The sequence below is a fragment of the Cariama cristata genome, unplaced genomic scaffold (assembly GCF_000690535.1).
Source record: "Cariama cristata isolate BGI_N322 unplaced genomic scaffold, ASM69053v1 scaffold7395, whole genome shotgun sequence".
Lineage (NCBI taxonomy): Eukaryota > Metazoa > Chordata > Aves > Cariamiformes > Cariamidae > Cariama > Cariama cristata.
Window position 1 is genome coordinate 8,075 of NW_009619156.1, and position 14,089 is coordinate 22,163.

The 14,089-nt window shown below is 36.6% G+C and overlaps 1 protein-coding gene across 1 annotated transcript in view; it reads right to left on the bottom strand.

The window, feature by feature from the left end:
• Positions 1 to 396: 396 nt before the first annotated feature.
• The window catches only part of LOC104162411 (ribosomal protein S6 kinase alpha-6), a 28,817-nt gene continuing 15,124 nt past the window's right edge, over positions 397 to 14,089 (bottom strand). Inside the window, exons 9-21 of the mRNA XM_009701127.1 lie at positions 13,967 to 14,037; positions 12,581 to 12,669; positions 12,060 to 12,124; positions 9,976 to 10,078; positions 8,534 to 8,658; positions 8,120 to 8,245; positions 7,455 to 7,544; positions 6,614 to 6,772; positions 6,001 to 6,162; positions 5,520 to 5,596; positions 3,642 to 3,759; positions 1,563 to 1,703; positions 397 to 671 (exon numbers count right to left, since the gene is read on the bottom strand). Coding sequence (XP_009699429.1) covers positions 546 to 671; positions 1,563 to 1,703; positions 3,642 to 3,759; positions 5,520 to 5,596; positions 6,001 to 6,162; positions 6,614 to 6,772; positions 7,455 to 7,544; positions 8,120 to 8,245; positions 8,534 to 8,658; positions 9,976 to 10,078; positions 12,060 to 12,124; positions 12,581 to 12,669; positions 13,967 to 14,037 — 1,452 coding nt within the window. The 3' untranslated portion in view covers positions 397 to 545. The remainder of the gene's footprint in view (positions 672 to 1,562; positions 1,704 to 3,641; positions 3,760 to 5,519; positions 5,597 to 6,000; positions 6,163 to 6,613; positions 6,773 to 7,454; positions 7,545 to 8,119; positions 8,246 to 8,533; positions 8,659 to 9,975; positions 10,079 to 12,059; positions 12,125 to 12,580; positions 12,670 to 13,966; positions 14,038 to 14,089) is intronic.

Below are 14,089 nucleotides of genomic sequence, written 5' to 3' on the forward strand. Positions count from 1 at the left end.
GGCACCATGCAAACATAGACCTTCCAAATTAACACTAATGCATTTAACACTGGCACAATACATTAGTCAGCTTTTCATAATAGTAATGAACAAGTTAAATAAATTAAGTTGAATGAATTAAGTGCCCAATTACAAATTAAGAATTTATCTTTCACAGCAGGGTCTAAAGGTGTGAAAAGATGACTGACACTGACACTTTATGTACAACTTGGTCATTGGTGACGGTCCCCTAAACCATTTTTTAAATGAACCCAGCAAAACTATACAGAATGTGAAAGAATATTTGCAACAGATCTCTTAAAGGACAGTGTAGAGAAATTCATTATGGTGTACCTGATGTTTAAATTAATTTAACAGATACGGCCTGTAAAACAACACAGTATGAACCTGTGGATTTTTTTTTTTTCTTTTTAAAAAAAGGACTTTTACAGAATTCAAGTAGTGTAGCAGGAAACCATAGATGCCTTTTGATCACAGGTCAGGCAAAAGAGAGCCACTTATTGGATTTTCCCCTTGCTTCTGTTTGCTAAGGTGTCCCAGTGGATCTATAAGTCTGTTGACGTTAGCTTTTTCATGCTCCGTCGCTGAGCTAAACTTGAGGCTGCAACAGGCTCTAACACTGGCTGAAATGTCTTGTGATTCAGTGCAGAATATGTAGCAGCCATGGCTCCCTAGAGAACAATGAAACATATAAAAGGTTGTAAAGGTCATTTTTATCAGAAAATAAAGCAATTGAATATTAAATTCTTAATTAACGCTATAAAAAAACCCCAAGACTTATGGCAGGTCATGCACATTCTCTAAAGTTTGTTTTGAAAAAAATATTTATTGTTGAATACTTCAGGTTTTTAAGCGTGGGTGTCTGACATTTCTTTTTCTCTCCTGTGTATTCCTTTATATGCTTTAGATGTAGGAGTAACCTTTTAATGTGGGTCAGAATTAGTATCTTCCAAGCAACATTAGCATCAGTTTATCAAATACAGCCATTTAAGTGGCTATTCAGGTCCTAACTTATGAAGACAACACAATTAAGATTGGCCATCACAGGTCCTTGGTTTTGAATCCAACAAAACTAGTGAAGTCAACTTAAAAGCTGTCTGCATACAGTAGAATGTTTTTGTGTCATAAGTCAGAAACACAGATACAGAACAAACAGATAACGTGCCATCAGAAAAACTCTAGCATAGCTCATTAATTTATGTTACAAAAGCACAATATGAGCCAGTCATAGAAACAAATCCTGAAAGATTTCTTGAATGAGAATATTAGGAGACCTGTGGCAGTCTCAGAGAGCCTTCTTATCAGGTTTCTATGGCCAAAGCTACCTTAATCTTTGAAAAGAAAACACCCAAAAAATCTCTTAATTTACATGCAGCTTAAAAAAAAAATCATTTTACCAATAATTTGTCTGATTATGTAACTTAAATATTACGTACCAGGGAAAACGAAAGTTAATTTCTTTTCTACAGAAAAAAAATGAGTTCTGCCTGTAGCTCCAAAAGCAACCCAATTCATTGCGCATCCACCAGCTCAAGCAACATTCAGCCTTCAGGTTGTTTTACCTTTACTAGATGTGGTGCATCTTGCCTGTTTAGTTGATAATGCGGCAACTGGTCCCTACAGGCTATCCACGAATGTTTTAATACTTGCTCTGCTGTATACCGCTGATGTGGATCTACATGAAGCATATGTGATAACAAGTCCTAGATAAAAAGGAAAGCCACACATATTATTCAGTTAAAATAATCTTATACAGACTTTAAAGCATTAATTATGGCAGCAATGACAAAAGTACCCTGTGTGGCAAGGATTAACACAATGCAAACACACACATGCAAAAAGCAGCAGATAAATTGGATCATTCTGTGCCTTGACACTGCAGAAGCCTGAAAACAATGTGTTGTACTATTTAATCAGTTTAACAGAGTAAGCCTTTATTGTAAATAAACTTAGTGTTGTTTGTGTGTTTCATATTTCAGTTTGTTCATTATTATCTTTAAAAGACTAGAAATCCTATTAAAATTTAGCAGGCAGATTTTACGGAAGAAAGTTATTACTCGCAAACTTCTCCTTCACACTACACATTTGGGGCCTCCTGACTACATATTACAATTGAATTCATATATAGTGATACACTGTCAAAGAATTTTTCCTTCAAGGACCTATATAAAGAGTAAAGCCAACAGAAAGAGACAGTTGGTTTTGCCTGTTTAGAAGCATTAGCAATAAGCTACTAATTACATTGGTCAAAAGAAGAGCTGGGTGGGAAGGCCACAGAACAGAGACAGGAATAGCTTCAAAGAAAACAAAATATGAACAAGTTGACAGAATGTTCCCTTTGTTTTAGGTACAAAATGTTAGGCATTCTTCAATATACAGAAGTTAGTTACTTATGCTAAGACAGCATCAGCCAACAAGTATTCTAATCACTCCTACTGAAATGAACAAATAGTGCAGTTCCAAAGGATCAGGAAAAGATTTAGTATTAATGCCAAGCTTTATAAAAGGTAACACTGGTGACTAAGATACCTACAGACCAGGCCAACACCAAACCCAGCAAACACATACAGCAACTGATGAGAGCAGCAGTCTTTAAATAAAAAGGACAGCTGCATAATCAGGCTGATCAAGACTTTTGGCAAGATACCAGATATATTTGGTTGTTAAAGGACTAGTTGAATTGCTGAAAGTACTAACAAAGACAAAAGACCTGATGACTTCAGCGTTGAACAACATTTAAGAAACTGCACTACAGAAAAATTAATGCAAGACTGGTTAGCTACTACAACTAACAGATAATTGTAAAAAGTCACCCTTCCATTTAAGGAATCCCAGAAACACCTGATTTTGATCCAATAAAAATAAGGAATAAAAAAACTACTGATGATTAGAAAAGCCTATATTGGACCTATCATTTAAAATCTTTATCAGTGACCTGGGGGAAGGAAGAGAGTGCACTCTTGCCTAGTTTGCAGTGGGGCACCAAACTGGCGGTGTGGGGAAAGAGCTAAAGAGTCCAAGGGCAGGGCAGCCACCCAAAGGGACCCAGGCAGGATGGAGTAACGGGCTAACCAGAGCCAGACAAAATTCAGCAAGGACAAATGCAAAGTCCTGTGCTTGGAAAGGAAGAAATTGTAGCCAAGGTACAGGGTGGGAACTGACTGGCTGGGGACTAGCTTCGCTGAGAAGGACCAGGAGGTTTTGGTAGGCAGCAAACTAAACCTGAACTATCAGTGTGACCTGGCATCCAAGGCAGCTGACATGCCTTTAATGAGCACAGCTAAAGGAACGAAGACAGAGGACAAAGTAAAGTAAGAGATGTTCCGGCTTGAAACTAGGAGAAGCTTTTTCCTCATTACAGCAGCCAGGCATTGGAAAAGGCTGCCCAGGTAGGCTGTTCAATCTCCACCCTTGGAGGTTTCTAAAGTCGGACTGAATAAAGCCCCGAGCTACCTGGTCAGATCTCATAACTGACCCTGCTTTAAGCAGGAGGTTGGACTAGATGACCTTCATTATTGCAATAAAGTTTGCAGGTAATAATAGCAATCTACTGTGTTAGACTAGTTAATTTTATAGAGTTCAGTAGATGTTAATTTGAATTCTTGCAAAAAATATAAGAACAAAACAAAACACTTTTACACCTTTGCTGCATCTGAAACAGTGTCCCAGTTGCCTCCACTTAAAGAGAATTTTCCACTGCCTATCCGTACCAGGATCTCCTCAGGAGTATCATTAGGACCATTGGCGAATGGAGTATAGCTGTCGAAAGAAAAAGCAAAACAATAGGTAAGAAGCTGCCAGAAACTGGTAAGATCTCATGAATCCTGAGTAGATATCCCACTGCCAACAGAAACACACTATATACTTTTAAATTCTTTTTATGTTAGCATTTCATCTTCAAAACTATATTATTTTCTTTTCCCTATAATTGTGATTCATCAAGTAGAATATAAATGGGAAATGCAGACTAAAAAGATGCCTTAAGCTAGTATCTGAAGAATGCGTTCTAATCAGTGCAGACTTTCAAGTTAAATAGAAGTGATTCATAAACACAAATTATGCTGGATTACCAGAGCATCTAAAGTAATACAAAGCTGGACAGTAGCCTAACAGAATGGCCCAATAAAGCTGGAGTAATATCATGTTTAGGGTATGTGCATTTAATTAGCTAGGGAATGAGCACAACGTACACAGCTACAAGAAAGGAAAAGCTACAAGAAAATTTTCATGATAGTTTTTTTACTTAAGTGACTCTGGGAGGTTTAAATCACAAGATCATTGGTTTTGGAGGCTTATATGAGTTTACAGGGTTTCCTGTAAGTTTGGCTTACTTTCTACAAATCCTACTGTGACAACTCAAAAGAACTAAAGTGGCAAATCTGTAAACCAGTCCAAATCACTTAAATACACCTTTTAACAATAAGAGCATTACGATGTTCTGGCATCTCCTAAGATCATAGGCTAGTACCAAGTTAGTTTTAACTATAAAACCCAAACTTACTCTAAGAGTTACATCGTAACACCCCTTAGATTTCAAATTAACTTGCAAACAATAATAATTAAGCTTAATGCGTTCTATCTTAGTACTTTGAAAGCTCTGCATAGGAGAAGATCAACCAGCATCATCAACAGAGGTCTAGGAACTATCCCAGCCAGTAAGTTCTAGTCTTCAGTTGATGAGCTTAACAGGAACAAAATAGAAAGATAAGAATTCATGCTGGACCATTCCTCCCCCATACTTTCGACCTGCCCTACTTTTTGTTCAGACAATGTTTCTCAAGTGTGTAGGTAGTATACTGCCCAATATCTGCATACTTGCACTTAAATCATACAGCAGTCTGAGTTTTGGTGGCAGAACTGTAGTGGTGGTGGTGATTTTACATGAAGAAGTACAAACTTATCGAGAGGAAGAGTCTCCAATAGATAGTGTTTATCTATAAGACAAAAAACCTGCTATTTTTTTGTTAAAGCACAATTCAGGAAACCTCTTATCATTCGGCCACTAAGCACTTCACAGTGCTTAATGGAAGTTTAGAGGGTTAGAAAAATTAAGAGGTCACAAGTCACTGTGTTCTACAAAAGGGCCAGGAGACAAACCTGTGGCAGGAGATACAAGAAGGTGGACTGCAAGGGTTCTAGGGTGGGAAGGACAAGGGGCAGAAAACCACCACATACTCTCACAGACTAAATTCTCTCCTGGAAACCGGGGACAGACTTTGGCATCTCCCAGTTACGCAGTATAGAAGAGAGAAGCCTTGAACCTACCTGTAAGATAAGCTCGGGGACAGACTTTGGCATCTCCCAGTTATGCAGTATAGAAGACAGAAGCCTTGAACCTACCTGTAAGATAAGCCTAGTTTATATATGCATTTACTTATAGCTTCCTATTCCACTTCAGCATCTTTGTTATTCTGCATTCAAATCAATGAGGTAATACCTTACAATTTTAATGAAAGCATGGATTCATGCAGCATGCTGGAATTTTAGGTAAACAAGAAAAGCTAAGAAATAGTTCTCACCCTGCCAACATTGTGTAAAGAAGAACACCCAAGCTCCATATGTCACAAGCAGCATCATATCCTTGTCTCATGAGAACCTATAAAACAAAGAGCGTTAAAGACTTTTTAGTATATGAAAAGAACACCCCAAACCGATACCACTATGTGGCCTAAGGAAGGATAAGTCAATCCCAGGAAAATTCCAGCAGTTTGGTTATTTATTTTTCAGTATACTGGTTATAGTAACTATCAACAATATTTCTTGTTCCCAGAACATCATCTCTTAAGATTCTCAAAAGGTTTACGTCTCATTTTTGAGGGTGGATTCTGCTATTTTTAAAGCAGGTTTATAATAAACATATGCATCAATGTTTATGAAGTATGTGTAATTATATTAAAGGAAAACCAGCAGAACTTTTTTTTTTTTTAAGCACTGCTAAAATGTTTAAGTACTTGATGCAGCAAAAACAGCATAGAGAAAACCCACGGCCGCTTAAGATACCTCTGGTGCCACAAAGTTTGCAGTGTAGCACGGAGTTAGAAGTAGTCCATTTTCTCCTCTAAGTTGTTTGGCAAATCCAAAATCACAAATCCTGATAGAATCAGCATTATTTGAATCATCCGTATATAAAATATTACTAGGTTTAAGGTCTCGATGCACTACCTTTAAACAAAAAAAATCAAAAATCAATCATTTAGAAGTTGCATGTACATTTATTTGTACGTAATTTGCAGTTTATAAAAGCGATTCTCTAGATTAATATACTTACTTACTAACAGTTCTACACAATTATGTAACTTTCAATTAACACAAAATTCTAGTTCAAGTGTGTCATAAAAAAAGCCTACTGGTTCATAATGCAACTCAAACTAACAATCATTTGCCAACAAGCATAAGAACAAATATCTGCTGTTTCATAAACTGTAAAAGTAGAATCAGAAGGGCTTGCCAGAATAACAGGATGAGTTAGTTCTATTATTCACCTTTGTCATAAAATACTCAAAAATCTTCTTCCTTTCTGCCATAAAAACAAGCCAGTCAAAGCACATAACAAAAGGCATTTGTTTATTCTAAGAAATGTGAAAGAAGCTATGTTAGAGAAGAAATCACTCACTCCTTGGCAGTGCAGGTAGTCCACAGTCTTGGTTATAGTGTATAATACAGCACTAGCCTCTCGTTCAGAGAAGAACTTCTGCCTGAGAATTCGGTCAAGCAGCTCTCCCCCTTTCATGAGTTCAGTGACAAGGTATATAAATCTACCATCATCATACACCTGATGAGAAGTTTAACAAGTGCAGACATATATAAATACACACATATCTATTAAAAAAATATAATCTATAACTATACATCCTGATAAATGAAAATTACAGGCTAGATTGTTCAACTTATTCACATATGAACATAAAGCACAAACAGCAGGGACTGTCAAATTTAATTCTGCAATTCAGGAGCCTTAAAGCATGAAGTATAAGCTTACGTGTCATTCTGTGAGATGCTGAGGTAATTGATTGTTAATTCATGACTCCGAATTAAATTTTTCGGTCTAGGAACTTCTGTTGTAAGAGGAGAGTAGCCCTACCACTCCCTACTGCTCTTCCCCTCCATGAAGAATTTTTAGCTGCTGGCACTTTGCATATACAGGACAACATGCAACTACTTTTTTCAGATTCAGATTACCAACACATTACATACTCATTTGAAATAAGAAGAAATACGGCATTTCTAACCTTTACATCATTTCTCACTTCAAGTTCGTTAAACAGCCTTTAGAAAAAAATATTATCAGGACAACGTGATATTTTGAAATATTCATCACTTTATTATATGTACTGCTCTCCCAATATATTTTACTATGCAAAAGAAATTTAATTAATCCCAATAAACTCCCTACATGTATATTTATTTATTGACTACTGCGTAATAAGAGGTAGCAGAGAAAAAGAGGTACATACATCCTTCAAAGTAATAATATTTGGATGTTGTCCATAACGCATGAGAATCTCAATTTCTTCTGAGGGATCCCTCTTACTTTTATCAATTATCTGCAAAATATAGCAACAGGAAAAACAACTTGGCTAAACAAAGTCTACTTAATAAAGAATTCTTTTTGTATTTATATTCTCACTTCAACAGAATAAAAAAAATTTCTAGACTTCATTACTTCTTACTAACCATGACTAATCCATCTTCCAGCCTCACATCCCAATGTTTATTCATTTCTTGCTCTGTCCTTGCTACCAGTTAAAGTTATGTCATCACCGCAGTCTATTCTGCTCCAACAGACAAAGAAATGCAATGGATTGTCTGAAGCATCACCAATTCCCTGCAGCCCAGTTCCACCCTTGTGGACCTTATTTTATTTCAGGTGTTCTCATCATCATACAGCATTCTCAGGCTTCAAGATTATAATTGCAAAGCCAGTACTTCAAGACCATAACCTCACCCACAAAAAGAGCTATAGAAGCCAATACACAAATTCAACAAATGAAGAAAATACTGTTTTCCATTTCTCATAGCACACAAACAGCGACAGTAACTGGAAAATTCATGCATTTAAATTTAGAAATCTACTACACAATAATTTCAGAACTGTCACAATGAAATTTATTCAAAGTACCTTTACGGCAAACTCCATGTTTGTAGCTATGTGTATACATCGCTTGCAAACAGAGTAGGAACCAACACCAATATCTTCCTTCAGTTCATATACATCAGTAAACTGTGCGCTGTTCCCATGAAGTTGCTTTAAAAAACAAACACGTACAAGCTGTCACCTAAAGCAACAAGATGCTCTTTGCCATAATACTGTTTCCAACAGCAGAAGTTTCTTCTGCTTGCCCATGCTTTCTCTTTTGAATTCTGCCTCCAGAAAAACAGCAACTCACTTTTAAATTTAAAAATATCCCATGGAAGCATTTTAGTAATGCACATTTTATAATACTCTCCCCAACAAAAAAGAACAGTCTGTAAAAACTAAATATTGGTCAATCTTTGGCACGTCAAAAAAGTTTCCCAAAAAATAAACTGTTACCTGTACTATCGGCAGTATATTAGTGAGTGGTGATATTTTATGATCTTCTACAGTAGTAGCTGCAACAAAACTAAATCCTTTGAAGAGCTGATGTGCGTTCGCACTAGGTGGGACTCCTGGGGAATCTAGTGGCATACACATTTGATTAGCATGGCTAAATCCCAGCAAGGCTATTTTTTCACATTCAGCAGAGATATGTCAGAAGAAACACTTTGAGGGAAGGGAAGTAAACGAGTAACACCAGATGTTGAATAAGACTTCTAGTTAGTTATCTGTCTTATTTCAATAATAAACACAAAGCAAGTATTCCTTGGGTTTATCTAAAGCTGCAAAACACTGCAGGAACTAATGTATGAATATAACTTTCTAGGAAGAAGTTTATTGAAGCACGACACTACTTATGAGAAAAAAAAGATCACAGTCTTATGTTCAAGGACTGCATAACAAAGAAGAGCACCGACAGATTTTGCTACTTCAGGGATATGTGTGCTGCTGGCAAGGCAGAAGTCAGACAATACAAGAATATTCAATTAGTAATACTACTGAATAATTAGAACCAAATATTCCTCATATTATATTATGTGCCACTCTGAATTCACTGTTTGAAATCTCACAGTAATGACAGCTTGATAATTCTGTGTAGCCTATTAGAACCACAGACATCCTACAAACAAACAGGACAAGTGGTTTTAAAAGTTGGATGCAGCAGTACAGAAAAAAATTCACAAAAGAAAACCTGAAGTGAAATTTGAAGCATACTAAGCAACAAGTGTTTGCACTTGCTGTCTTTGTTTCCAAGTGCAGTTACTTGGAAATTTTCGTAGTGCAATAATCCAAGGGATATTTTCAAGACACGTTTTCATAAGCTTCTCGAACTATTTGAGATGTCTTTGCAACTGATCTAGTAGTTTAGGTATCTAGTCCACCATACATCTTCCCCACTCTTCTCTACCTTTGAATCACCGTTTTCTCAAGAGTAAAGTCAAATTCAGCGTGGGTAGTGAGGGGAACAGCTCAATGAAAAAATGATTATAATGCTAGTTTTCAAGTTTAATAGTTCATAGGCTCAAGAAAGTTAAAGCAAGTCATTTCAGTGGAATAGTGACCCTTAAAACAATCACTGCTGCAACCAAATTTAATTTACTTTTAGTATTAAATACTTGCCCCTCACCAAACACTGCCGGTCTGACTTTAAACCATAAACAGAAATAGTAATTCAGCTGTTAATTATTTTTTTTTTTTGGTGGTGAATCAAAGTTTAGCAGAATATTTCAAAGAATAGAAACTCGCCAAGGAGAACACAGCCCTTCAGAGTACTGGAACCCTGCTGCACCCTTTCAATTTTGTCACTGGCTTTTTCTCTTAGTAAGCTTGTTGTTGTAACATTAATTTGACCCCTCTTGTCCCATGAACCTCACCAATTCATATCCATGCACAATTACCTTTTGGTGTTTTTGCTGTGAACTCTGGATCAAAACAAAAGGTATCTTCTGGCTTTCCAGAAGCAGGTTTAAATGGGGGTTGAATTTCTCTTCTGAACAGTTTCTAAAGTAGAAGGAGAAAGTCATACAATTAAGAATGAATGAAACTTCCATGGGTGCTGTAACTTTGCCAAACTAAAGGGTAAGCAACTCAAATGCTATTGTTGTACTAAAGCATTTTCTGAAAGAGTCAGTAACACATAGCAAGTAGAAAATCACAAATACATTTGGAAAGACTGAGTTACTCTCATGTACCTTTGATATGAAATGCTACAGGAAATGTTATCAAACAGGTCCAACAAAAAAGAGTTCTTTTTACTTATTCTTCTGAATCTGCCTCATCTATCAGATCTGTACTTTTAAGACTACAACTGCAGGCTGCTACTGATCAGTAGTTCATCTTCGGCTTATTCAGAAGAACATGGAACAGCCATAGCACATCTTACCTTCCATCATTGTCTCAGACCTGGTTCACTGCTGTTTTGTCAGAACCCTGAAAAACCCACCCCAAAGGGAAGATATGGAATACAGTCTTAACCTTTCTGTTCTCGGTCCCGGACAAAGACCTCTCACGAGTGACAGGCATTTCCCTCTTGGCAAGGAACTGCCAATTCTCAAAGCTCTATACCAGGTTTTTCCTAATCTACTAAACCAAGTCAGGGGGAAAGAAGGGAGAGCAGAACAATGGCTCCTCCTCCTTTTTTTCCTTTACTCAACATGCATTGCCCAAAATTGCATTGCCCAATTGCTCAAATCAGCAGTAAGTCCCATCTACAGTTAAGGAAAATTTCATGTCAAATGATCTCAAAGCTCCATGCAAAAGTTCAGGAAGTTCCGAGAACATTTCCTCAGCATTTCTCTCATACTTTCAGAGCTATTTTTTATTTAATCTTCCTGCACAAGAATATGCAACATATTTCAATTAAAAAAAAAGTAAGAAAAAGGAAGAGTGACCTGAATTAATCCCAAAGAAATAATAAGATAAGTTACAGAAGTGGTCATCACCATCACCATAGTGAACTAAATACTAAGCACTGTCAAATAATTTAAGAAAAGAGTTAGAACTGAAGATCTTTCAAACTTCCTTGCTGGTATTTATTTCAACATCAGTCCCTTAAAAAAAAACATAGATAATCAAGCCACAACAACACAGCCTTCTCTTATGAAGAGTACTCACATAAAACAGTGAACTTTTGCTGTTACTGAAAACTCTACTTGCTGATCAGGACTCTATGGTAGATGCTGCATAAACACAGCTAGAAAACCACCTTCTCAGAAGTAAATACAAGAGATAAAGAGAAGGATAATAACAGACTTGAAAGAAACAGTTCAGCACAGTATTGGCTAGCATTGCAGGTAGTCCTGTCATCACAACATCTTATTTATCCTGTCTATTGTGTCCAGGCATTATAGCAAATGAGTGTTGTCAGAGTGGATTTATTTGATACAGAGCATCTTGGTTTTGAGAATGTTTCTGGGAAACATCTCCCAAAAGATCAGAGAAGCACAAAGGAAAAGCATCAAGGTGCTTGCCAAAAACTTAAGTGAGCAATCATGAACTCGTACAGACTTCTGATCATCTCGGAGCACCAGAGTCAATACTTTAACTGTGCATGGAACATGACTGATAAAATAGCAATGTGCTGTGGCTAACTAGAGAGAAGTCAAAGAGAATTACAGTCACAGTGAGTTTTTGTGCCCTGCATGGAAGCACTACACGGACACTTACTGAAGAGAAGGATTCTTGCACATAGGGGACACCAGCATCCTCTTCTAACTACAAATGCTCTAACAGACAATTTACGCTTTAGAATGCTGCAACAACTCTTAATTATTTAAAAAGTAAATGTACAATTTATAATTAATACTCTTGATACTATAAATACTAAAGCTCCAGATGCCAAGCCATATTATAGTAGAAGCCAGAAAGTAAGTCAGTGCTACTGCAGTGTTTATTGTGCCCTATTCAGATGTAAATACTTATAAGGCTACAACACATAGAAAAATTATGAACAGCTTTATCATTCAGATAATTTTGTACTTACATTCCAGTCAACAGTAGAAAAAAAAGGATGTCTCTTGATTTCTTCAACTCCATCTGAACCAGCTCCTGAACAAAGAAAATACCGTAATTAAAACACTTTTGGGTAAAGTCTTGGGAAGAAGATTGCACTAAAAATTAGTTCATTTCTAAAAAATTTGCATAGACATGATTATTTGAAGGAATTGTCAATACAGAAATATTCCAAGGATGCCAAATACTCAATTAAGTAGTGTACACCTCATCAGGGAGGCAAACAGAGTAAATAGAGTACAAGCTGCCCATAAGTACAGAGTCAGTATTCTTTCCTCTGACAATGTCAAAGCTTTGGCTCATTGCTAAGAGTCACTAGTCTAAGAAAGTAATCATTCATTAGCCAAACCCAGGAAGTCATAATCCAAGCTAACAAGAAATGGTATCTAACCGCAAGTCTCACTAACCATCTGGAGCTTGAGAGTCTCTAGCAACTACTTTCTTTAAATAATCAACTATTTTTATTTCAAAGATCCAAATAAATGAACTAACCTAATCTATTTGATGGATTCCTTTTAAACAACATCCTCAGAAGACTTTGTGCCTCAGGGCTGAGGAACTGAGGCATTCCAAGTTTTGCTCTGAAGGAAAACAGAGGACAAGTAAGAGAAAGAAATATATCTTACTAAAAATTGTCTACATAGACTTCATTGCACAATTTGATGCATCAAGGATCTATTCCAAAGTCTTGCAGAGCGTATACATTCACCTCATCAGTTTACATTTCACATTATATGAATGGTTTTCAAAGAAAAAAAAAAGACACACAAAAAACACACACAAAACACCAACCACACCCCCAAACAAAACAAAAAAACCAAACCACACCAGACTAAAAACCCCAGCCTCCCCCAAGCCCCCAAAACAAGCTTTATGCTAAAATAGAGTAAAACTTATCTCAGGAATACATAAGTATTTTCAAAGAACTTCCTGGTGACATGAAGATATATCACCAAAATACCTCTATCAGAATCAATGCCAGAAGAGACTCACCAAATCCCAAATTACTTGTCCATGAAGAGATTAACAACATTCCTTTTGAATCAAGAGCCTCAAGTAGCAGCTCATTAAGCCATCATATGAAAGCTTACTGACTTTACCAAGCTGATTTTATAAAAACAATTAGGCTAAGGCAAGAAATTCTCCTGCAGAACTGCAGCATCACTTAGAGCTCCAAGCGAGGCTAGTGATCTAATCCATCCGCTTTCACAGGTAATAGCACTATAAACTCCTACTCTGAGTAAGTTCAAACTGCCATATGTTGGTAAGGACAGAGCTTCTCTCTTATCCCCTTCCCTGACTATCACCCCCTCAAAAGGCCCAAGGCTCCGCATGTGGTTTAAAGGAAATTCTTTGTTAGCTAAGCACAAATAAAGATGAGAACATATTTGCCCAATAACTTCACTTACTAATCACCAGCTTACCCAGTTTGTCTTCTTAGACAGCTTCTGTTGTAACTGAGGTAATTCAATATGAAAAATATGAGCACATAAGTGCACTCTCCAGAGATATGTACACAAAGCAACACCTGATTAACTATTGCTTACAAAACAAGCTATGTTGTAACAGTAGCAAGAGAGTATAACAACAACAAGAGCAGTAAATAATGCTAGTCTAATTTACTGTACTGGTTTTATCTTTATTATACACCTACAATGAAAATACAAGTTCACCCCTAAGATTTTTTAATTCCTGTAGATACTTAATAGTATTTGCACGGTCTGAGATCTAAATCCTATTGGGGGGGTGGGGGGGACTTGGCTATTTTGTCCCTGTTCTAGCTTAATGCTCTTCAAGCACAAGAATTTATAACAAGCTGTTAAAACATATTTAAAATTACATTTTCTGACTTTCCAAAAAGTAAAAAGATATACTTACTTCAGTATCATATTCATAGTTTCATTTCGATCTTTACCTTGAAATGGTAGTGTACCAGTAAGCATTTCAAACTGAAAAGAACAAATGTTAATCTAAATCAACACTTCTTCCCTCAATTACTCA